This window comes from Syngnathus acus, chromosome 6 (genome assembly GCF_901709675.1).
Source record: "Syngnathus acus chromosome 6, fSynAcu1.2, whole genome shotgun sequence".
NCBI lineage: Eukaryota > Metazoa > Chordata > Actinopteri > Syngnathiformes > Syngnathidae > Syngnathus > Syngnathus acus.
In genome coordinates this window covers 4,561,443-4,585,705 of record NC_051092.1, presented here as the reverse complement: position 1 = coordinate 4,585,705, position 24,263 = coordinate 4,561,443, and the positions used below count along the sequence as shown (strand labels likewise).

The 24,263-nt window shown below is 44.8% G+C and overlaps 2 protein-coding genes and 1 long non-coding RNA gene across 8 annotated transcripts; 1 reads left to right on the top strand and 2 right to left on the bottom strand.

Annotated features, from left to right (window-relative positions):
- Positions 1–700: 700 nt before the first annotated feature.
- mon2 (MON2 homolog, regulator of endosome-to-Golgi trafficking) lies at positions 701–18,601 on the bottom strand. Of its 5 annotated transcripts, none has more exons than XM_037254507.1 (36): positions 18,320–18,601; positions 16,169–16,232; positions 15,241–15,368; positions 14,580–14,711; positions 14,347–14,476; positions 14,122–14,219; positions 13,811–13,936; positions 13,462–13,656; positions 13,092–13,216; positions 12,685–12,824; positions 12,363–12,516; positions 12,103–12,293; positions 11,910–11,991; positions 11,646–11,827; positions 11,089–11,201; positions 10,800–10,904; positions 10,284–10,364; positions 10,132–10,205; positions 9,937–10,027; positions 9,653–9,754; positions 9,460–9,462; positions 8,581–8,691; positions 8,189–8,364; positions 7,948–8,110; positions 7,566–7,859; positions 7,283–7,481; positions 6,538–7,181; positions 6,218–6,361; positions 5,739–5,756; positions 4,522–4,650; positions 3,591–3,781; positions 2,292–2,352; positions 2,078–2,201; positions 1,788–1,995; positions 1,634–1,716; positions 701–1,288 (listed from the first exon to the last, which is right to left on the bottom strand). In XM_037254507.1, exons 1-36 carry the CDS (start codon positions 18,425–18,427, stop codon positions 1,125–1,127), a joined length of 5,133 nt encoding a protein of 1,710 aa, XP_037110402.1. In that variant the 5' UTR covers positions 18,428–18,601; the 3' UTR covers positions 701–1,124. The 5 variants fall into 5 exon arrangements, with proteins under 5 accessions (XP_037110402.1, XP_037110404.1, XP_037110405.1 ...); XM_037254509.1 differs by having other exon boundaries at positions 8,189–8,355; XM_037254510.1 differs by lacking the exon at positions 5,739–5,756.
- Positions 18,355–19,079, top strand: LOC119124479. The gene is made up of 2 exons (XR_005098285.1): positions 18,355–18,465; positions 18,597–19,079. It is a non-coding gene; the product is annotated as an uncharacterized LOC119124479 (long non-coding RNA).
- A 137-nt stretch (positions 19,080–19,216) lies between these two features.
- LOC119124478 (aldo-keto reductase family 1 member D1-like) lies at positions 19,217–21,155 on the bottom strand. 2 transcript variants are annotated; one of them, XM_037254512.1, is made up of 9 exons: positions 20,975–21,153; positions 20,718–20,885; positions 20,530–20,646; positions 20,342–20,419; positions 20,108–20,230; positions 19,897–20,006; positions 19,603–19,768; positions 19,394–19,476; positions 19,217–19,327 (listed from the first exon to the last, which is right to left on the bottom strand). In XM_037254512.1, exons 1-9 carry the CDS (start codon positions 21,065–21,067, stop codon positions 19,285–19,287), a joined length of 981 nt encoding a protein of 326 aa, XP_037110407.1. In that variant the 5' UTR covers positions 21,068–21,153; the 3' UTR covers positions 19,217–19,284. The 2 variants fall into 2 exon arrangements, 1 of the variants encoding a protein (XP_037110407.1); XR_005098284.1 differs by lacking the exon at positions 19,217–19,327 and having other exon boundaries at positions 19,388–19,476; positions 19,897–20,034; positions 20,975–21,155.
- Between the last annotated feature and the right edge of the window lie 3,108 nt (positions 21,156–24,263).

Sequence of the window (24,263 nt, the reverse complement as noted above, 5' to 3'; positions counted from 1 at the left end):
TTTCGCGCTCGTGCGTGGACTTGAAATAAAAGAGCGAGGCCCCGCCCACGGAAAGCTACTCACCCCGCCCCCCTGTAGCCACCTCGTATGACCCCCCACCAGGGTGCGCGCGCAATCACCGTTAAGTGGGTTGGTAGTTGGACAGATGGAGCAATGCAAGCATGAAAAGATGGCTGAATAATATCAATAATCTATTTATAAAATCATATATTTTGTTTTTGTAAAGCGCTTTAAGTCGTTGTAAAAGCCATCTTTAAAAAAGAATGTCCTTTTCCTATATGTCCTTAAATTCTATGATCTGGTGGATGTTTACATAATATGCTCCCTTATTGTGTTCAGAGTGAAACTGATAACAGAAACCTGATCTGAGATACATCTCAAGGAGTCAACCTGTGGAATAATTTGGATTGTCAATTGAAACGGTTAACTCAGAGGGACAGATTAGACAGACAGTTGGATAACAGATGAACGCATAAAATTGCAGGCAGATAATTCGGTAGATGGACGGATCAGAGATTGAAAAGATGGAGAAAGATTGCTTTTTTTTTTTTTCTGGTCACAGGCAACTTGTTGCCAGGCAGATTTCATCTGGCTCAGGCATAAATGACAACTGCCACATTGGCTAGTATTTAATAGTTTTAGGGGCTAATGTCTAGTCTTTGTGTAAAAAATAAAAGGCAGAGAGAGCTGTGAGGCACACTGATTTTAGAACTGTCTCATTTATTTTCAGTACGTACATCCCTTCACAGATGGCTGGCTCAAGATGACATGGAATGTTGCAGCTCGGATTTGTTTCCTTGCATAAAATCGTCACTGTTGCAAGACACTAAATGTGTTCATTTTCAGACCAGCAAGGCCCAACTTTCTCCCCTCGATTCCTCAGCAACCTCACGCTGTACATTGAGTGTGGTCAGTCTGTTTATGAAAATGGAGGGAGGAGGTTACCGGGGACAGCCAATGACCAATCGTCTGCTTTGGCCTCTCAGGTCACTTTGGGTCGCCTTATGTCACTGTGGATGTGGCTCGAGTGGAGTTCATGTGTGTGTGTGCACTTATAAAGCACCTGGATCAAGAAGACACATTCAAGATTTCATCGTTTAAAAAAAAAAAAAAAAAAAAAAAAGTCAGGAGTCTCCATTGTGGACTCTGGAGATGGGGGCTTGCATGAAGTCCTTGAAGGGCCCCAGGGCTTCTTTCAGGGCTGAGCTCACCTCCGATGAGGAGCACGTGATGCACTCCACCAGAGTGGGGTACAAGGCGATCACCTGAGCCCACGTCCTGTCATCCACTAAGGAGGGGGGGGGGGGGGGGGGTTACGACACACAATAAAGCAATCTAAGAAATCATCCCCGCAGGCACAATGCAAATGAGTTCAGCTCAAAATGAAGGCATGCAAACATTGTGAAGGGCATCTCAAGAACACCATTTAGAAAAGTGTCTCCAATTAATCTGCCGAGAAATAAAAAAAATAAAATAAAAAATGGGAAGAATTTTCAACTAGTGACCTTGTTGGGAACAAACTAAACGGCTTGGAATTGAAAGTCATTTGACGAGTTGGTCCCAATTGTACGTGACACATTTTCTTCCGAGGAATAAAAAGAGGAACTTTTCATATTTAACGTGGGGTACACACCGTTTTCGGGTTGGGTCTTCTTCAGTGAATCCATCAAAGTACTGATGGCCTTCAGGACAAAGATGATCTCCGTCACTTGTTGCCTGACAAGTATAGATGAAATAATGATTTCGATAAAAGTCCAGAGGGGGCGGGGCAGGGTGCGGGTGGTTACCTGGGCAGGGGGCAACGTCCACTCAAGCGCTCGTCCTCCACGTAGCGCTGCAGGACGTCCTGGGACCTTTTGAGGAGCACGGAGAGCGCCATGCGCGAGATGAAGCCCTCCTGCGGCGTGGACGCTTTGTTGCTGAAGGAAAACTGCAACAGCGTCTCAAAACACACTTTGGAAAACTCCTCACGCATGCGCACGTCGATCTCGGCTTCTGTTTGGAGACAGAGAGGGACACGGTGAAGACGTGCGCCTCTTCTGAGATAATAAAAACACGTGGGGGGGTCCCATCTCACCTGTGAACGAAGGCGACTGTGAGTGGATGGAGCCTTTGTTGAGCATAGCCATGATCTGACCCACAAAGTCTTTGGGGATGAAATTGGCAAAAGGTAAAATCTCCGAGCTGATCAGCTGGACCACCTAATTGATAAAAGAGAACAAAAGATGGCATCACAAAACAGAGTCAACAAGTCGAATATCGTGCATTGCGATTTGTATTGATGGACCGACCTCCACATCAATGGCTTCGTTCTTCTGGAATTCCTGAATGGACAAGTTATCAGGAGGCGAGCTGTAAAGCACATCAACAAGGAGTGTGATTGGCCATGGATGAGGTGGAATATTGATAGCAAAAGCATAATTTCATCGCCATCTAGTGGTGCCATGCTGCCAAGAAACTATGCTGAAGTCAGTTGAGGAGATTCATTTAGTGTCAGTGTAGTAGTGTCTTGTCGTAATCTTCTCGGTTCATTAATTAGTCAATTCCTGCTGAATGTAGCAGTTGATGGCGACGGAGCTTTAAAGGTGCTTTCACATGCTGGATTGCACGGCAATGAACCACTTTACTACTTTGTTACAGTTGGCACGTGTATTTATTTGGTTTGGAGCCTCGGTTGTCTTTACGAGCGTCGTTTCGTGTTTCACTGCTGAGAGCGTTGCTGTAAAAAAAAAAAAAAACCCTCTTGGAATACAGATGCACTTTGCTGCTGCTGCAGCAGCAGCAGAGCCCGACTTGATGGTCTTCCTCTTTTATGCCGGTTGTACACGATTGTTTTTGCAGACGTGGAAATTTGAAACCAAGCCACACGGCATGACACAAAACGGTAGATGGTTAAATGATGGAAAATAAGAAATGGCATTAATGGTGTGGTGGCTTTTGTGGATTGGGGAAAGGCAGCAACTTGGGATGCCAGGTAGTAAAAAACAAAAAAAATTAAGACAAGTAAGCCCCAAAACCAGTAAAAGGTGTGAAATTTTTCTAATAGAAAAAAGTAGTGCCATCTCATGGACAAAAAGGAAAACAAAAAAAAAAGAAATGTCTGAATTGAGAAAGCTTTACATAAAAGCCCTGCGTTGGGATAAATAAGGTATGATATAGTTTCATTGTGTCAAGTTTTTGCTGCAAGCCACTAAAATATTGATTTTGAGCGGCTTTGCAGTTTTTTTTTTTTTTTTTATCAAAATGACAATTTGACCTACATACTACCTAAAGAGTGAAAGGCACAAAGTGTCCCTCCCTCAGATGCCTTTAGGGTAAAAATAAGTGGATGAATCCCATAGCGGACTTCCAGTAAATCTCTTGTTCTCAAACTTTTGATACCAAAGTTAAATACAAGTGAGCAGTACTTAGGCTGTGATTTTTTTTGGGTTACCACTACAGGGAGCTCACATATTACATTTGAGAACCCACCGCTCTCCAAAAATAATAAATAAAAAAAAGAAAATATATAAAATAATTAAATAAATAAATAAAAAATCTTCATACACAGTTTGAGAGCACGTCAAAATAAAATTGCATTTTGCCCGTACCTTTTGGTGAAAAGAAAGTCTTCAAAGGCATTGGCCAGTTCGGGCCACATGGTGTCAAACTTCCCAGAGGCGGAGTGCTGACGGGCCACCGGCAACCCGATGGACAAAACCTTGAGCAGGGAGGAGACGGCCAACTTCCAAGTGCTCTCGGACGGGCACGCGTACTTCAAACCCAGAGGCATCCTCAGCGTCTAAAGAGAAAAGACAAGTTATGAGGCCGAGAAACTGCGTTTAAGGGGATTCGGCCAGTTTGAAAATGCTGACAGAAAGCATTTTGGCGTGCAATTTCATTCATTACAAGAAAATTTTTAATTTTTTGGCGGTCCTCTTTTCAGGCAACAGCTGGCCGTGTTGTTATGGAGATAAATAGGAGCGAGCTTGACATTTACGTCCATCTGCAGAGATGCTTTTCTGCAAATTAACTCTCTTGGGTTTGACGTTGCCTAGAAACAGCACTTGAAAATACCTTAAAGAAAAATGCAAGCCTGGGAAAGTTCAAAAGAAAATATATCGAACAGCTTCGATTTGCCGCTGAAAATGGAAAGCTATAAAACATCTGCGCATGAAATGACTCTGATTTCTTTATAACATCTTTAGGAGAAACCCGACGCGGCAAGGCCAAAGTAGATTTTGCTGATGTCGGCAGATGGAAAACACCTGCTTTGACGGCGATCATTTAACCAGACCGCGAGCGCACTCGCCAAACGGTTGCCGACTCAGCGCTATTCTAACAAAACTACACTGGAATCAAAGTTTACTTTCCATCATGAAGTAAAATTGAAAGATGCCAGAAATATAAGTAAAGATCCATCAAAAACTTGTTCAAGTACACTTGAGATATATTGGTAACCCCGCCACTTAAGAGACGATCCAGACCACAGTGAACATAAAACAAGCTCTGCTCCTCAGCGGCATGTTTGTAATGGCCCACCTTAATGATGCCTTGCAGGACCTTCTCGTTGATGACCGCCTTATGGCATGCCGTTTTGTGGTACAGCTCCACCAGCACTTCCAGGGAGCGCTCGGCAAAGGGCACGTAGTTTAAGGCAACCCACTCTGCCTGCATTTCACACACACACACACCAAAAAAAAAAAAAAACTTAAATTAAATGACAGTTATTATTCAACACGTATTATGTTATATTAATAAAAGCGTGAGTAGTTAATAAGGGACATTTGGAAGTTTCACACACATTTGTAAAAGCAATTATCGCCACGCTCATGTCGAATTTAATATGACGAGATAACGACACCGTCGGGGAGGTAGTTTAACACGTTTAATTATTGTGGCGCAGACAAACAAGAAGCACACATGTGGAACGAGTACCTCCACGACGGTGTCACTCAAAACCGAGCTGTTTATTTTAGGTTGTGCGGGTGGACCGCGACTGCACGGTGTTTAATAAAGTGCAGTGGGTGGAGTCATGCGGCCATCGTCACCAGCTAGGCTACTGCTCCCAGAGAGAAAGCAAATATGAGCAAGATACAGCAACAAAAAAAAGTGAATCAAATCAAATTCAAAAGAAGAATTTTTTCCCCTACCAGTGCAATCAAGAATTTACTAATTTAAAGCTCCAAATGGGTATAAATTAAAATAATTATTAAATAATTAATTCTCATAAGGAGAATTATTTTCCTACCAATGCGATCACGAAAAAAATAATTTAAAGCTCCAAATGGATATAAAATGATTAAATAATTAGAATAAAAAAAATCAAAAGGAGAATTTTTTTCCTGCCAGTGCAATCAAGAAAAAACTTATTTAAAGCTCCAAATGGGTATAAAATCAAATTAATTATTAAATAATGAAATTGAAAAGGAGAATTTTTTTTTCCCCCTACCAGTGCAATCAAGGAAAAACAAATGTAAAGTTCCAAATGGGTTTAAATGAGCTCAATCTCAGTGGCGATTCTAACAAGGGGGGGTGGGTGCCTTTAAGAACCACACAAACACCGAGCAAACCACAAGCATTGGGAGGAGATGACACTGCATAGGAGGTTAGAATGTGGAGTGTGCGAGAAGCTCTCATGCTGTGCCATCGCTCATCCCGCCCACCCAGGAAAAGCTGGAATGAAAACACGAGCAGTCGTGCAAGCACGGCAGATTACAAATACAGGGGGGGGGGGGGGGGCGGAGGATGGAACTCACCGGCGCAAAGAGCTGGATCTAAAACGGTTATCCGGTCAGTGAGTAGTCCCAGAAACAGAATAAGAAAAGATTGGAATTAAAGTTTCACGTTCAAATTTGTGTCGTCTCAGTGAGGTTACGTCATCCAGACAAGATTTATGGGGGGAACATTCAGTCTGACCGGCGACCGGACAATGTTGGACGAGAGCGATATAGACCACCCGCGACATCGGTTTGGTCGGGACAGGAATGTAGTTTGACCCTTTCGATTAAACAATTTCAAGATGGATCAAAATCGGGGGGAGTCTGGGGTTAGTTCCGGGAAAAACTGAATGGCGTCATTCTCTCAACCTGCCCAGCGTTATGAGGACGACGAGGAAGCGCATGCTGGATTTGAAAACTGAAGTGGAACTTCCAAAGTTGAACACACAATGCTGATGGGGCGGGGGAGGGGGCGCACACGATTGTCAGTCAATTTCCGACTGTCGAATGAATGTTACCTGGTTGTATTTGGCATTGGCCACGTGTTTGGTTTCTATCCTGCCGTACTGCGGAGGCTTGCAGGAGAATTCCACGAAGAGTAGCAGCTGTTCAAAGATGGCCGGGTACATGACCTGCAGGTTCTCTGGGCCCACACAGATGGCCTGCGGCGGGGAAGGAAGGCACAAACACACACTGCTGACATCCACCGAGGAGACGACGACATCACATCATTTACCGGGCCCACCACGCGCTGTTTCAATGCGGCGCGGATTTGGATTTTTATTGCTAAGACATTGGCTGTTTAAAAAAAATAAATATATATATATATATATTTTACCTTCTGCAAAACATCCAGAGCAGTGAGCACGGCCTCCTGCAGGCTGGTGAGGACGGCCTCGGTGTAGGAGGGCAGAATGAACGGGGAGGCGTCGCTGCTGATGGGTACCGACACGGCGCCGTGGAGGATGACCCCCAGCTTCTTCAGGTCCTCCATGCTGAAGTTGGCCTTGATGTGCTGGTACAGGGCCGGGAAAATTTGGATGAGTGCCGTGAGGAAGGGCTGGCTGGGGATGAAGGAGAGCTTCTCCGTCTGGCCACTAGGCGGCCTGGTGCTATCCGTTCCCGTGCGGTACCACGTGTTCCACGCCGACCACCACAACGTTAAGTCCTCCAAGGCCGACTCCTCCCCGGGCGGAGGGGCCTGCAGTTCGGCGCCGTTGTAGCAGGTCAGCCGTTCCACCAGCGAATCCGAACGCACTAGCGGTCTGCCGGGACCGGACGCCGAGAGGGGATCGATTAGGACCGGCGGGACGCCAATAGCGGCAAACGCGTCGCCCGCTTTGTCCGAGTCTTTCGCAGGGGTAACGATCTGCAGGATCTCTTGAAAGCTCTTGAGGGCAGCGAGGGACACTTCATTGTTCTTGCTCAGCGCAGCTGACTGGATGTGGGTCAGGAGGACCTCCCATGCCTCAAAGAAGTCACCTGTAGTAACATGGAAACAAAACTCTGTCACCTCCTCTGGCCATTAAGACCAATGCAGTGACTAAATAATGATACTTGGCCATATTTTTGTTGGGACTCACCTAGTTTTTGGAGGAGGTACCGCCGGGTGTTGAAAATCCGGGCGACCCCGGCCAAAGTCAGCACCCAAGTCTCGGCCCACTGTTTCTCCGCTGTGTCACGCGAGTGGTGGATGAGGATGTTCCCGCCGCCGGACTCGATCTTCTCCTTGTCCGCCGTGGTGGACGACGTCCTGACGCAGTTCAGCAAGTGAAACAACACCTGGCGGCAAAAGAAAAATCATAGTTGGGACATTGGAGCAAGAATCTTGTTAAATAATAAACATAAGCTGCTTCCTCTGCTTACCTTCCAGACCACAATGTGCCACGTCGGCTGATGCAGCAAGGTGCCATGCGCAGCGATGGTGGAAAACAACGTCTGCCCGGCGCTTTTCCGCACGGCGGGCCTCGGATCCACGCACAGCTCGCCTAACTTGGCATAGAGGCAGAGCCACAGGCAGTCGAAGGGAGGGGCGGGATGGAAGGGCCTGTTGAGGGTCTCGCCTTTCTCCCGGGCCTGCTTCTGCTGGGCCTCTTCTTCCCTGTCCAAATCTTTTGTGATGGCTTCACCCCTTTGGAAGAAGTGATCTGAAATGTTCCACTGATGGCAGGAAAAGAAGCGGCAGTTAAAGGATTGGGAGGAGTAAGTTGCGACACAAATTTCTGGACAACTGCGTGTGAAGCCTCACTAGTAGGCCAATTGAGGTGAGACTGATGTTGAGCTCCTGGTTCTGTAGGCCGAAACTTCCGGCCACATCCACAACAATCTGGAGGCACGTGCAAGGCATGGTGGGGAGGAAGTCTGTCACCACCAACTGCAGGCACTGGAAGGCTGTTCGGATCAACGACTCACTGAGGACCCAGCGCACACGTTGGTCAATATCAAAAAAGGTTTGCTCAATTCAAAAGGCTCTCGCTGCATGCGCTTACCCTTGATCGTTGCGAATAGCTCCTATGACACCCAAGACGAGGGGCCAGCCGGGGCCCAGACTGTCCCCCTGGCTCTGGAGGATTTGCAGCACGCTTTCCAGCTGCTTTTGTCGAATGTCGGCGTGGAGCACGTTGGACAACTCCTTCAGCGGGTTTAGCAGCAGAAGCTGCAGTCGCTTGGAGGAAACACAGCTTTATTTAGTTTTGCATTATCTCATTTTTTTTTGTCATGTACTAAATATGTAAATAAATAATATTTTATAGATATAATAATATACAATATTTAAATAATTTTTTTTATTTATTTATTTTTTTTTAAACAAGGGCACTTGCTATCACGCAGAGAGCCGAGCATACTCTGCTTTGTGAGTTGGACATGAGGGTTTGACTACCTGATTCTGTCCGAGCGGCGGCTCGTGCTTGTAGTCCAGGCCGGCTTTAATGAGGGCCGTCAAGGCCTCGGCCCCCCACTCTCTCATCCTGGAGTTGGGGTGCTGGCAGACCTGCGGGACACGTCACATCATACGCACAAATGCAAACATGCCTGTGTGTGTTTGTGGACGCGTGGGTGGATTTGTGTGCGTTTTTTCTTTGCCGCTGCATCAGCTCCGATTGCAAGGGAGGTTGAAAGGAGCGATCCGTTTCCCAGCAGATTTCAGCGTAGGCGTGTGCGGGAAGCAAAACGGATGATGATAAAATAGAGTTGCTTGCCAAATACAAATGTAATCAAATCACGTTTGTACAGACATGAGAATGGCGCCTTGTCCACACAGACAAAAGGTGTTAAAGATGACTATCGTTGGACTAATAACATAATCGCCCAAAAGACATTCTTACTATCACAATAGTAACAAAAATTACAATTAAGTTTTGTGTATTTTTTTCTTTAATAATCCATCTGATGGTTGAATAGGTGCAATCGGAAAAATGGCCCGGGGCAATTATGCTATTATGCTAACGATACGGCTTCATCAATATTGTCAAAGAGATAAAATAGATGAGATCTTTCTTAAAATTGTTGTCTGTTTTTTTAGCACATGAATGTGAAGCCTGCAGACAAAAAAAAAAAAAAAAAGAGCCAGATCTTGCTTTGGTGGCAAAAAAAATTTGCAAAATGAAGACTAAGCACAGTGGACACATTACATTGTATAGCAGCGACGTCACTCCCGACATGATCACAGGGAGAAGATAAGGACTCGGGGAGAGAGCAAAAAAAAAAAGCACAAAGAATGAAAGGCCAAGGAAGTTTGGATGAGTGTGTCATCACTTACCTTCTGCAAAACAGACAGGAATGCAAAAGAGAGGGGGAGATAAGAAAGAAAATATGAAAAAAAAAAACTTTCCTCACTAGGGGGAGACTCAACTCCCTGATATGAAAGGTCAAAGCATTTGTCTTATTTCAATTTAGCATGCAGACACGCACAGAAAAACACCGATGGGGTCAAATATTGCGTTTTATGTTACCTCCAGTAAATGTCCAGTCAGAGGCCTCCAGAGAATCTCGATGCGATCCATGTTCACCAGCCCCGTCTCCAGCAGCTTGGCAACGGCGAACAGCGACGGCTCCTGCGTGCGAGACAAGGTTCATTGTTTTGCTTTTTTTTTTTTTTTTTTTGAAGTGAAAACAATTTGAAATTTTAGAATTGACATGAATTCGATGCACAATGTGTCTTCGCGGGCCACCTAAAATGTTGTGGCGGGCCGTATCTTTGACACCCCTGTGACCTAAAGGCACGCGTGCTCAATACCTTGTTGGTCCCGTAGGCCATTTCCATCGCTTCCAGCGAAAGAGAACATAAAGCGTTGATCAAATGATGAAGGGAAACATCATCCAAGTACCTAGAGTACACATACGTACAGACATTTCGGTCATGATAGCATTACTTGATACCATTGGGATTAGTTACTACAATATGTGTAGTGCAGCGCAAACGGGTTCTCACTGGGAGCTCTCAAAAAGCCTGGAGAGAATGTTGGAGATGACAGGTAAGTCGGTCATCACAGCCGTGGTCAGCACCTTAACGGGATGGAGATGAAATCACGCTCAGAAAATGCACCATCACAGGCGTATAGAGAATGTTGCAGGCCAGCGTACCGTAGTGGGTCCCTCCACGGCTCTGCCGGGTTTGAGGGCACCGCCCACGCTCGGCTTTAGTCCCAGGATCCACACTAAGTGCTAGAATCAAAACGACAATCATTTACCGACTTAAAAATCAAAGCGTTTCTGAAAAAAAGACTCATAAGACTTTGTATTGTTTGTGTATTGTTTTTTTTTCAACCTCTGGCCACCAGGGGTCAGTATAAAAAACACAAAACCGTTTCACAACTGTAAGATGCAGTAATATTTGTATTTTTGTAGAGACAAAATAGATGACTATTGTTATATTGTCTGCCTAATTGTATTGCTGCACCGTGTGTGTTCTCCACTTTTCAGTTTTTTCAAGGAAAACAATTATCATTTTTTTTCCCCCCTCAATCCATTTTAATGAATGCTTCTATGATTAAAGGCTATATAAATAAACTTGACTATGTGTGAAAACACCTTCAAATTAACATCAAAATAAATGAAACCGTTCTTTTTTTTTTTTTAAAGCACGGTGGGTGGCTGTACCTGCAGTGTGGCCAGAACCAGTTGCCAGGAGGTGCCCAGCACGGCGCCGTGGCAGTGGGCCAGGTTCAACAGCGTCCGCATGCACTGAATGTTCTTGGCCGTCAGCTTTGACAGAAACGCACAGTGAGAAACGTCGTCCATTACGTCGGAACAAAGACCCATTTGAGCGAGGGGAAAACAAAGTCACTGTCTTAAGTTATTATTATTATTGGCATCACTGCATCTCTAACATAAAAAATATCCTTGGTTACATCTGTCGATCAAAAATGATGACACGGTATTTCCCTACCACAACGGTTCCTTGGGGCTGGGCGCTGAGCGGTTGCCCGACGGCTACCACCTGCTGATGAGACTCGCTTGAGGGGCTGATAATTTGCACATTCTGGCCCTGAATTGAGTAGGCTGTAGAAAGAAAAAAACACACACACAAACACAAGATGGGTTGTGTTATAACAAACACTGAAAGCCTGCAGGAGAAGCTCTTTTAATCAACTCAACATGTGCAGACCAATTAGCCGGCTTTATCTATACAAGCTAATATGCAAATAGTAAATGTCTAAGGGGGGCTTTTTGAAAGAAGCTGCGTGTGCACGTTTGAACACTCCCCAGGCGCCGTCTTAATTAGAAGTCACGGCAGAACGTTATGGATTACCGCAATAAGAGCCGAGCACCGGGGGAGCGCCACACGCCGAGAGTTTACACGAGAAACTCAGCTGAACAGAGCACACTTCAAACCATGAGGATACGCAAAACTCATTAATTTAACATCAATACACATGACTGCAGGCGCAAATTTCATCAAACATCAGGTTGCGGTTGTCATTTCTAGGTATCGGCTTCCGCTACCTTTGCTGGACAAGTTGGCGGCGTTGCTGCTGAGAACGGTCAGCGCGTAGTGCGGCGGGAGAGAAGCCTTGCAGATGGCCGTGATGAAGGCGTCGCGCGGAGTCACCAGGCCCAAGCGACCGCAGAGCGAGGCCATGGTCAGCTCGGCCTTCAGGATGTTCTCCGTGGCCGTCTCGTCGGTGCTGCAAACAAGCAGATGTGCACTGTGTACTGGACGCCTGACAGAGCCAAGGACTTCATTGAAGGTGGCGCTCGTTCATTTACCTGGCATCGAGCAACAAAGACAAGGCGGCGAGCAGACCGCACCAGCAGGCACTGACCATCTCCTCCCACACCAGATGAGCTCCTGAGACACATTAGGCAGAAGACCATCATGAATGCCCATTATACAAAAACCCAGCCTGACATCGGAAGATGACCCCAAACAACACAACTTAATTTCCAAATCACGTCTCACCAGGTGGTGGCTGCCAGTTGTGGTCGGGCTGAGCCTCTCTGGACTCAGCCGCCGCTTCCTCCTCTGCTGCCAGCTCCTTTTCAATCATGGTGGTGATGCCTCGGACCAGGTCCAGGAGGCCGCTGAAGGCGACTGACATGGCGTAACCCTCGGGGATGGACGGCGGCTCCACTTTGTCCAGCATTTCCAGGCTAGCGGAAATGTGAACGTTAAGGAATGTTACGTGTGGCACGAACAGAGCAGTGGCGATGGAGTCTCACTAGGTGGCCTTGGCGCTGCCTTGGGCGCTGACGGTCATCAGGGGGATCCAGGTGCCGCGATATTCAAATGCAGCCTGGGTAGTCAGGGTCCCGCTGACGCCCCCTGGGCCTGGACCGCCCTGAGCTGTGCCCTGGGGACCTGATCCAGAGCCACCTAAAAAAATGTTTGTAACAGACTTGATATATGGCTTGGCAGTTAATTGATTTTATTGAGCCTTTTCTACAAGTGGGGAAAAGAAATCTATTTAAAACTAAATATCCCTGCGGGAACGGCACGAGTCATTTGTAAATGGCAAGGTCTCAAAAGAGCCCAACATCATACCAGCTGGTGCACCGACAGCTGACGCATTGCCCACATTAGGAACGATGAAGAGGGACTGGATAAAGGAGCCCAGGGCATTGACAATGTCTCGGAACACCTTGGTGGAGTGCTGCTTCATGTCATACGATTGGCAGAAGGAACTAGAACAAAAGGAGGGATTCAAAAATGACTTTTGGAAGGACTACCTATCAATGACTCATTCGCACTTTATTACCATATTTATTGGTTTGACTTCAGATTTTAAGACGACACTAAATGTGATTAAAAGTCAAGTCAAGGATTCGCTTGTGACATCTTTTTCAGTCACTATAATTAAAAAAAAACATGGTGGGAAAGTTGACAAGTGGATGAGTTGACTACTCTGTGAACGCCCTAATGTTTATTTTTAAACAAAACCCTGCGCTTACCGTAATAAATGTGGCTGCACACACAGCCTATGTACCGACTCCACGGCCACAGCTCTGAGCCACTGCGGCTTTTCCCCATCCAGAAACTTTACAAGCAGAGACAGGAAGATCTCACACTCTGTTACCTGGAGAAAGAAAATTCAAGTCAGGAAGATGGAAGGGAAAAAAAAAAAAACACCACACCATCAAAATAAATAACACCAAGCTATAATATTATCATTATATCATTATTATATTAAATAATTCTCTTGAAAAGCCCCGATGAGAAGTAATCGTTTCACCATTTCAACTAAGAACATGAGCTTCCCCTCTTGAGGAAACCTCTGATCCAGAACGGCAGCCATAGTGAGCAGCTCTGGCACGCTCGTACCAGCAGACTGTAGAAGTGCTTGATGAGCACGGAGACCACGCGCAGCAGCCGCATGCAGATGGGGAAGTAGGGCTTCTCCACGGGAACCGGCGAGGCGGCGCTGCTGCTGCCCTGTCGGAACTTGATGTTGGGGGAGAAGAGCTTGATGACCAGCGGACACACGCGCTCCTTCAGCAAGAAGCTGAACTCTTGGTGCTGAAAGAGAGGGAACTGATCATGAGACACTTTTGTTTTTTTAGCAAACAATATTAATATTTAGACATGTTGTCTACTGCTATGACAAATGTAGCAACAGATCCCCCTTCGTGGGATCCGATCAATAAAAACACTTGAAATTCAACGGAAGCACCTGTAGGAACACGCCAGGGAAATCGTTGAGGACCGACTCCAGCAGCTCCAGGCCAAACGTCCGCGTCATCTCCGTCATCCCCACCAGCCAGTAGGGGGCGTCTGCGTTCACCAGCTGACACAGGTCCTGAAAAGGGTGGGGCGGGGCAAATAATGAGCGGTGTGTTCAGCAAGATTACGAGTGATGCTATTTGCAAGTTGTTCAAGTTATGAGTCTTCTGTTCACATAGCTACATAGATGAAGAGCAGTCAAGAGAGATGTCAATAGTGCATACAGCTGTGAAGGTGACTGCCGCCCCCTTGTGGACATACCTGGAAGAGCATGTATGCGTCTTTGGCACTCGGCCTCAAGGTGGTGACAGACCGCCTGTTGGTATTGCCCTGGACAGGAGGAGGCTGCTCCACGATACCTGAGACAAACACAGAATTGATATAAGAGTTGTGCCAATAATGTTTGACTCTGGAATGTAATAAAAAATAAACAAAAAGAAAAACAACACAGTCACAGCCCCATTCCCCGGCATTTCGAGTCGGAACCTTTGAAACGCTCGTCCTCAGCCACCATCCTCTCGAAGACCACGGTGACTACCTGCCGGACGGTGGCGGCCGCCGTGTTGTTAGTGATGTTGTCTTTGGTGAAGTGGAGACGGAAACAAAGCACAATGGCCTGCAAGAGCACACGACAACAGCATGCAAATGTTGATTTAATGTGACAAGTTCAACGTGAGCATTGTGTGTGTGTGTGTGTGTGTGTGCGGGTGTGACTCGACCTTGGAAAGTACTTCGTCGTGGACCACCGTATTGGTGGTCAGCAGTACCAGCACTGTTTGAAGGAGCTTCAGCTCCTCCAAACCGTTCTCCATCAGCTGCCAGAGCATGTTGATGATGTTGCCCGCCGCCGCCTGCGACAACAAATGCCACCAAACCTTTATCATGCGTGCAAAAGTACCAGATGATGATGTGCGCTTCATTTGAAATGATTCTGACATATCTGCGCTTTCATGGGTGCCGCAGCTGTTCATGCAGTCCCTCAAGAGTGGCCAGTTGTTGTTTTTTAATGGCCGCCGGTGTGATTTTTAACCATGGTGTCTGTGAGATTTTCCTTTTTTTTGCATTAATAAATCAAATTAATTATATTTAGCATCTATTTGGGTTGTCTGTGTGACATAATAAAACTGATTTGATTGAACTATTCAAGTAATATCAGGAAGGGCACTCAGACTCAGTGTCCACAAAATTAGGAACACCTGATTCAAAACAAGAGCTATGTGTGTGTTTCCTCGGGTGAAGCAGGATGACACAAATAAGTCATGACAGAATGTCCTTGGGCCAGATCATCTTCATGGCCTCAACGACCTCAGGCATCAGCCTTGGTGTGCTGTCTGCATTTGCATTAAGGAGGTCGCCTGTCCAACCCGCCACTGTCCTCACCTCAGAAACCACCTCGTGAGACATGAGCCTCTGGATGGCAGCCAGACACAGCTGGGTGATTTTAGGTTCTTTGGTGCCGCAGCCCATCAAGAAAGGCTGCACCACTTCGGAGCTATTCTCCTTCAGAGCTGTGGAAGAAGAAAGAAAAACATGTCATTCAGTATTTTGGGAATTCCAAGACACAGAGAGGGACCCACGACTTGTTGTTCGATTCAAAGTTCTCCTTTTAAGTGAGATCAGAATTAGCTGTGTTGTTTAAAGCGCCTCAAATCTTAAGACTGAGGGAGAGCCTTGTGCTTGAAATGTCACAACAAAGAAGATCCTTCTACGTGTTCTGCTCGGTTTGCTTCCACTCTGCGAGATCCTCTTTGATCCTTTTGCGGTCACCCAAGCAGTCAATACAACAATTGGCCAGATTTGTGCATTCCCTTCTTTTTGAGATAAGTCAGAAAAGGGCCGATGGTGAATGACCATCCAACTAAGACTGGTGGACTCAGTCAGCATCTTTTTTTGGTGGCATGTGTGGATTTATTGTTTTACTATTTGATGAGACACAAAAGCGAACAAATACTAGCATCAGAGTGACGTTTTTTTTCATGAAAATTGTTTTCTCTCAAATTCAGTCAGAAATACGCATTTTTAGCAAAACCAACAAAGTTCAACAGTTGATTACTAAAAAATGAAAAAACTTCTATAAAAAATGTTTTTCTGGTGAAAGACGATATTCTGTGGATCTTGAAGTAGCAGGGAAATGTTCCAAAATGGCCGACAGTATAGAAAAAAACTGATGCCAGTGAATGTGTCAGAGTTTAGTTAAGCTGCCCTAAAAAAAAAAATTTAAAAAAAAGGGGTGTAGTGTGCACCCTGCTTAAGGCTCAAAAGGATATCGAAGCCCGCCTGGCAAGCAAGAGTGAGCAGATTCACTCACCAGCTAGTATGTCGGTATTCCTCGCTGCAATTGTCTTAATCTTCACAATGCCAGACTCGGCCGCCTAAGGGGGGAGAAAGAAAGCAATTGGGTTCAAGTGCAAAAAAAAAAGCACAGCAACATTTCATACAGAGACGCACGCTGCCATAGTAAAACCTTTTCCGTGGTATATAATTTGGAGATGGACATGAACCTTGAAGGAAAAACCACAAACTACTTTTTTTTTTTTTCTTTTAAATGAGGCAACATCTGTCTTGTTGAGAGTTATTTCCTCACACTGTTTACTTCTCTGCAGAGAGGACGGGGCACTTCTTTTTTTCCCCATTAATGATTTAAAAAAATGTTACAAATGCATTCCTATGTAACATATCAAAATAATGATTATAAATGTCATTGTAAGGTGGTGAGACATTATTATCACAACAAGGGTCAGAAAAGTCACAAAGTGGGTCATCACGGTAACCCACGTTATGTTTTGGCATTTGCACGAGGCAATTGTGAGTGAACTGATGCTTGGATTTAAGTCAAGCTTGAGGGTGTTCTAATTCTAGAAAAGTCATTTTCTTTCCACAGAAGCCCAAAGGAAAACTCGGGGATTCAACTCTCACCACTTGCTCAGAAAGAAAGTGGTGTTTGAAGCTTTCCAGTTGCCTGTGAACAGCTTTTACCGACGTCACATAAGAGCCTCTGTGAAAGACGGCATTCAAGAGCCCTCAGGTTATTTATAACAATACGAGCGCATTTGGGGAAGAATTTGAAAGCAGAAGTGATTCCCGTCTGCTCATCTATTTGACAAGGAAGCGGCGCACAGACACTGATGTGTCCAAATTCAGCAAATTCCTGGAACGATGACAAGCCCTTTTTTTTTTTTTTACATGTTAACCAACAACATCAACAAAGTGTTTCAAATTCTTCCACATGTTGCTCAAATTTGAGGCCTTTCTTTCATTTGAAGACTTCTGTGATCAAATATCTTCTGTTCCATGAATTGACTTATTCACGTTTTTTGGAAAATGAAGAGGAAAAGATGTTTTCATACAGTCGTTGATATAATGAGTAGGAAACAGACTCAACTAAGGCTGGGCGGAGTAGAAATGATTTTCTAAGCAGCCTTGTGGAGTGATACAAGCCAAGCAAATGACCGATAAAGAGGATTTGTGTTTGTTGAGGAGCTTTGCGGTGTCATAAAGCCTGCCTTGTCTCCTCTGTGACTCACAACAATAGCCACAAACACACACACACACAAAGTGGAGGAATGGCACAACAGAACAGATAATTGAAGGGGAATAAAATAATTTGGACTAAGTTTACGAGTTTGTGGAAATTTTTCTCAAAATAAAATTTAATCTTAAGAGACACTACAACAGTAACCAGCATTCTCTAGGCACAGGGAGGCTTACTGTTCACGCTCGTATTCCTATAAATTGCCTGCAAAGGAGTCGAGACGAGCCAACCGCTGCACCATCACTCTCGATATCGCTGTCATTAAACTCAACATCAATGCAGCATTTAATTAGGGCTGTCACTATCGAATCGTTTTAGAAATGATTACCCAACCCACACTTTTATTTAATACTCCAATGATGGAGTCATTAGACCCTTTCTCATCAATTTGGGTTGTTTTCGTCACAGAGAGCTAAGACAGCCCTGCCTTCTCCAATTCGGACAGTCAGGAAAAAGAAATCTGACAATGTGTAAGCGCGTTCTCTGCTTTTTGGATAGAAACCAGTCTGGCTTGCCAAAACAACCCACGTCTCTTGCTGATGACTACATTATAAACAGTTCAAACTTTGGCTAGCAGAAAAAAATGTATCATCCAGTTATTGTCAGACAAGCTATGAATTGATTTTGCAAAGATCTTTTGACAATACACACAGGGACATTCTGGATCACGGATTAAACTATGCATGGAAAATTAATGAAATTAGAAAAAGTACGTGAACATGACTTAAGGATAGGGTCGGGCCCGATCCTTATGTCATGTCCACAGTTTGACGTGGCACGGAGCCTACTCGTTTGAACAAGCAGCTTATTCATGGGCCGAACTTTTTCACGGACCCGTCCAGTAGGAGGCCCGCTGGTGGTGATGGTGGTTAGGTTACACTTGTGGAGGAAAAAAGAAGTAAAAATAGAGCCTATGCTAAGACTGACCTCTTTAACTGGGGGGAATTTCTTCTTGCACTCCATGGAAAGCGAGCGCAGGTCGGTCTGCATGTTCTCCAGCAGTTTCTTCACCGCCTCGGGACTGCTGGTCGACATCTTTGAGCCCAAGGAGTGTTCGACGGACGCAAGAGGGGGTAAAAATAAATTAAATAGCGGTCAGGCGACGCGGGGCACGGCAGCGCGGACGTGATCACCGCCGCCACCCATCCACTCCCTCTCCGTTTAATAATCCGCCGCGACTTTTTATTTGTCTCCCCTGGAAAAGAGCACGGAAACGCCGCGGTGGATCCGTACGGGAGCCCCCGTCTGGTTTGCTTGCAGCGCCGGTGCGCAGGAGAGCGGCGACGACGCCGACATAAGTCCACTTTCGCAAAGCAGGGCGGGCGTTAAACTAAGATGACATGTCGCCCTTTTAAATGTATCTTCATTCATCGACTGTACTTGTCAAATTGCGTTCGGGGGCGACGTAAGTGGCATCGGCCGCCGTTAGCTTGGCTTCTTCTTTACCCACAATGCCTCAGTGCTCTGTGGGTGACACGTCACTCATACTTCCGTAAACACTGAGCCATTCCTCAAAATGGCCACAGCGACCCCTGCTGAATAAACCGTATATAGACCCTTCAGCAACACATTAAAAAAATATGCATTTTAATGAAAACAAAAAAAAGCATTCTACGGGGACGTAGCGTGTCTTGAAAACATATAGTAATGCATAAATGCATGAATGAATAAAATATGACGAATGAAACACTAAGTATTATAATTTTATGCTTTGACATTGTGCTGCTCCTTCTCGTGTTTGGTCTACATTTGACTGACATCGCAACGTTTGTCTCATTTTTTGACTAGAACTGGATCTCATCAAAGATTGATCGAACTCACATATCACAATGCCAACAAGTTGTCGTCCATTGTTTAATTCCAATCGAGCAACACTGTTAAAGTGATGATATTTAGTATTCATCATGAAACGGGTACTCCGGATGGTCGCTCCACCTGTGTCATGACAACACACACATGTAACTCCAGACAATGAAAGAGTACAAAGTCAATGTTTCTTACATGAGCAGCTCCACAAAACGAATGTTCTTGTTGAGCCCTTCAATTGCTTTCATTTCTTCTTCGGTGAGTGAAAAATCAAATATCTGGAATGAAACAGTTGAATCGCCCGTTCAAAGCTGACTTCAATGTCGTCTGTCTTCCAAATGTTGACGATACGTTTTGCATAAGACATGTTTAGGTCTAAGTATTGCTGCCAAGTTTGCAAAGACCTGGAAGTTATGTTTGATCCGCTGTGGGTTGAAGCTCTTGGGAATGACCACCACTCCTCGTTGGACGTTGAAGCGCAGAGCCACCTGAGCGCTGCTCTTGTTGTACTTCTTCCCCATGGACACGAGCAGCTCGTCCTCCAACATGGGAGGACATTTCAGATTGACCCTGTTTTGGAAAACGCAGCTCACAAAAGACGCATAATCGGTCGAAAACAAAACAAGCGAGGGATGACGACCAGCTTTTCTCCACTCATGTTCATATTTGTGCTGGCAATAAAACATCTCTGCACATACCAGGATGCATCTCTGGAGGAACCGAGCGGACAGTAGCCGACAATAACAATGTCATTTTGACGACAATAGTCCAGAAGTTTGGGCTGTGTGAAGTAAGGATGACATTCCACCTGGCCAACAAGACACAGGTTTGTTTTTCTGAATGAGCAGAGAAGTCCAACTTCAATAACGTGAAACAGAGAGAAAAAAAAAAAGATTATTTTTGTAGCACCTGGTTTGATACGGGCTTGTGCTTGAGGCCGGGTTTGTTGAGAATCAATTCGAGTTGTCTGCGGTTGAAGTTGGACACTCCCAGAGATTTGACAAGGCCTGCATCTACACACGCCTCTAAAGCCTAAACAGGAAATAATCAATAGCAACTGATAGATCTTCTGAAGAGGAATATACACATTCTGAACATGAATTAATGCAAGGTAACAATAATTAAATGAAATCGATTTAATACCTCCCAAGTTGCACAAAGATCTGTGTGGTGGTAGATGTACTTTCCATTCTGGTCTTTGGGATAGAAATCATTCCCGGGCTGAAAAGCGATCAAAGGCCTTTTATCATTGTATTGGCTCTTATTGATTGCGCAGGTGTACCTAATGTAGTGACTTTCGGCATGCATTCAAAGGTAAGTGTGCTCGCAACCTTAAAGGCCATTGGAAGTTCGATAATGTAGAGATCCACATAGTCCAGTTTTAGTGCCTTCAGGGTCTTCTCCAAAGTTGGTCTCACTAGCTTTGGTGGATGAAAGGTATTCCAAAGCTGGAAAATTACATGACATACATAACATGTTTTGATTAGGAAAAAAAATTAACAGCATGTACTAAAATTACCTTGCCGCAGTAAAAGATGTCCTCTCTTCTCACAGTTCCATCGGCAATCTTTTCCCTGATGGCTTGACCCACCTCATGCTCATTAAAATACACCAAAGCTCCATCAAAGTGCCTGTAGCCAGCATCGATGGCCTGCTTGACACAATCCAACGCTTTCCCCTTTGGTGTCTAGGTGGAGAGGGAGAAAAAAGGAACATTTGAGAGCTTCTGGCTTGTTAGCAAAAATCCAAACACCCAGCTGTCCTCCTCGTCCTCACCGTCCGAGGGTCTCCGTATGTGCCCAATCCCAGCAACGGGATTTGGTTCCCATCTCTGAGAGCAATCCTGTGGTTCTCTGCAGTCAGGTTCATTGTCTTGCTTGCTCGTGCGTGTCCATTAAGACGTGCGCAGTTTTAGCCCCTAAAAGTCGATTGAGTGCGGGCGGACGAACTTTGAACCCTACCTTGAACTCCCGTGTGCTTATTTGCACACACGATAAGGTTGAACTTTATTGGTGCTTACGCAGTGAAAATGCCGATAGCATGTTATAGCTGGGAAATACGCTCTCTAGTGGCTATGGGGAGTAGACTAATTAATTCACATTCTTGTACAATTTGTCTTTCAAGACTTGGATCATAATTTCACTCGTTGAGGGCCTGAAAATAAAAGCGGCGGAGTCGCAGCCAACACTTGCTCAAACCATGTGATCGTATCTCCCCAGTCTGGTTGTTTAGTCTAGCTCAGAGTATGTTTTTGTTCCGACTCAAAGAAGAACACTGACGTGGAAACAAAACCAAAAATAAAAGATGGGACCAAGCTGTTCTCACCGTGTGAAGCAACAAAGTGATGGCCTATTAATCTGATTTTAGTGAGACATGTATGCTTGTAAATTTGGTCCAGATCGTATATCGGATCGCAATTGTGTCATGTTTAACCAGTGGAAAGTTTACGAGCCCTCTCTGTTGTCTGACACAATTTGCAGTTCTACGACGGAAAACAAATCCAAGCGGTACCATCTGCCTGCGAAGTTTCATACTTGTATTATCCCCCCCTTTCGAAATACTGGAGCTAAGTGACAATAAGAGGCTGCTTTTTATAAAGAGAAGCGAACTAATCATCTTTTGGCAAAAAAAAAAACTATGCTGCCACAGACACGCACATCAGGTTCATATTTGGTAAATGCGCAATATGATGTCGGGCTACTTTTTATTACTTGAGCAACAATTGTTCAAGCCATTTAGGGTTTGCTTGAATGTGGTAACATTTTCTGTTTATCACTCTCAATATGCGCCAAAAGTGGAATTAAAACACCAGGAAACTATCAATCATCACGAGTGACATAAGGCATAGTCGTCAGCCATATTTGTTTGCATTAAAATGCAGTTATTTTTCAAGATAATCGGCAAATTAATCGATAATCGGTATTTTTTATCATCAAAAATCGTCATCGGCAAACCGGTTGGGCCCTTCTCTCTAAATTTGTTTTTTTATGACACCAATTATGTTCAGGCAGGATGCGGACTGAGTTTTGTGTGAAACGCAAATGCTGATGCTGCAGTTTCTCCGCGTGAAAAAGATTACAATTGGCTCAAAGTGGACGCATTTGCAATTATTACACGCCAGTATCATCAAAAGAAATGTAATAATACTCCCACATAGTAGGTTCACATCAGACCCTTGAGGACAAAAACACCAGCTATCCAAACACCACAAATCTGGCAAAAGTTGATTTGACGTCAACGTCTGCTTTGTAAACAGCAATTTAACGCCTCGTTCCCTTTCTAACAAGTTCCCCCTCAAGTGTTTGCGCAACACCACCGGGGGGGTCTATGCTATCGGCCGACTGACACAAACGTGGCAAGACAAGCTTTGTTGAGCTTCAAAGCGACGCCGGCGCACCCCCGCCGGCCAGATCGACGCTGTTTGAATGCGACCTCGGCCGATTTCCTCCGGCCAGGAGCTCGGAGGTCAGCTCACCCTGCTGATTTCTGGCTAGATTGCGAGCTAACAGGCACGCAAAGCTGCTCCAAATGATGGAAGCCTGGCACTCACGTGCTGCATCTCATTTACAATTCCGATGTGACTCTGAAGCCTCTTGAGGAAAAGATAAGATTAGGAATCGGGATGGGCTTTGTTGTTAAGGTCACATAAGGTCCATCACATCCTTTGGGACTGCTCGATGAGTTTTTTTTTTTGGATGGTCAAACTTGCTGCTATTTGCGGCGTCGCGATATCAAAACCTGAGTGAGATGTCGAGAGCGGCGGCAGAGACATGTGGCTGCGATTAGCCGATCGCCCGCCCGGCCTCTCGCTGTCACAGTTCCCAGAGCCAGTCGAGCAGGCTGATTGAATTTGCAGAGGGCCAGTAGTTGGTACAAAATGTTTAAAATGTGGCTGAGCAATTCTATTTTCCCCCTGCTGCCAGATCCTGGTGTGCATGTGTGAGTGCACGTGCGCATCGTTTCACCATTTTTGGGCCTGATAGTTTGTTACGTGTGCCATATTTACTTTGCTACAGCTGCAGATTTCAATAAATAAGAAGGAAAAGTGAGCAGCGTCAGGCTTGCTACTACTTCTGTTGTGTCACGATTATTTTTTTAGGAGAAGGTTGAGGGAAAAAAAGAAGGGGAGGGGGACGCAACACTGCAACAAAGTGGAAACTGGCATGTTTAGTATCAAGAGCTAGCACAGCAGCAATAAAATAACATTGATTTAAGTGACTATTTATTTTATTTTGCTTATTATTTTAATCAGCAACCACTTTACAGAACAAAGAAAATCCATAAGATTTTTGCCGATATTTTTTTTCGAGGGGGCTGTGGTGGCTGCGTTTGGATGTTATTACTTTTGTCTTATGTCGTGTTAATGCAAAAAAAAAAAAAAAAATCAACAATTAAAATCAACTATTAGCCAATTAAATTTGCCGGGCTCTAGTTAGCATTTGTGTTTATTTTTGTCATTTGCTAAAGCTGTGTAAACATAAAGGTGACACGATGATGAATTTAGTCAACCAATGAGTGAGCAGACATGATACAAGAAATGAATTTCTCAATAAATAAATATGTACTTGAATTAGTGATGATTATTAGTAAATAGTGTGTATCTCTAACTTGCAAAAAAGATACGTCTGAAAGCAGTAGGGGGCGCTCCGCCCCGGATGAAGAACAAAGAAAATCCATACGATTTTTGCCGATATTTTTTTTCGAGGGGGCTGTGGTGGCAGCGTTTGGATGTTATTACTTTTGTCTTATTCTTTTGTGTTAATGCAAAAACACAAAAAATCAACAATTAAAATCAACTATTAGCCAATTAAAGTTGCCGGGCTCTAGTTAGCATTTGTGTTTATTTTTGCTAAAGCTGTGTAAACATAAAGGTGACACGATGATGAATTTAGTCAACCAATGAGTGAGCAGACATGATACAAGAAATGAATTTCTCAATGAATAAATATGTACTTGAATTAGTGATGATTATTAGTAAATAGTGTGTATCTCTAACTTGCAAAAAAGATACGTCTGAAAGCAGTAGGGGGCGCTCCGCCCCGGATGAAGCAAAAGTTCCTGTCAT

Coding starts and splice junctions, on each gene's coding strand:
- mon2 (XM_037254507.1), bottom strand. CDS start 18,427: ATGTCGACCAGCAGTCCCGAGGCGGTGAAGAAACTGCTGGAGAACATG. Junction 12,825..13,091: donor GTGCAGCCACATTTATTACG/GTAAGCGCAGGG, acceptor CTTTTGTTCTAG/TTCCTTCTGCCAATCGTATG. Junction 6,362..6,537: donor CTCTGGATGTTTTGCAGAAG/GTAAAATATATA, acceptor TCCCCGCCGCAG/GCCATCTGTGTGGGCCCAGA.
- LOC119124478 (XM_037254512.1), bottom strand. CDS start 21,067: ATGAACCTGACTGCAGAGAACCACAGGATTGCTCTCAGAGATGGGAAC. Junction 20,420..20,529: donor AACTTCCAATGGCCTTTAAG/GTTGCGAGCACA, acceptor ATCGCTTTTCAG/CCCGGGAATGATTTCTATCC. Junction 20,007..20,107: donor ACAAGCCCGTATCAAACCAG/GTGCTACAAAAA, acceptor CTTGTTGGCCAG/GTGGAATGTCATCCTTACTT.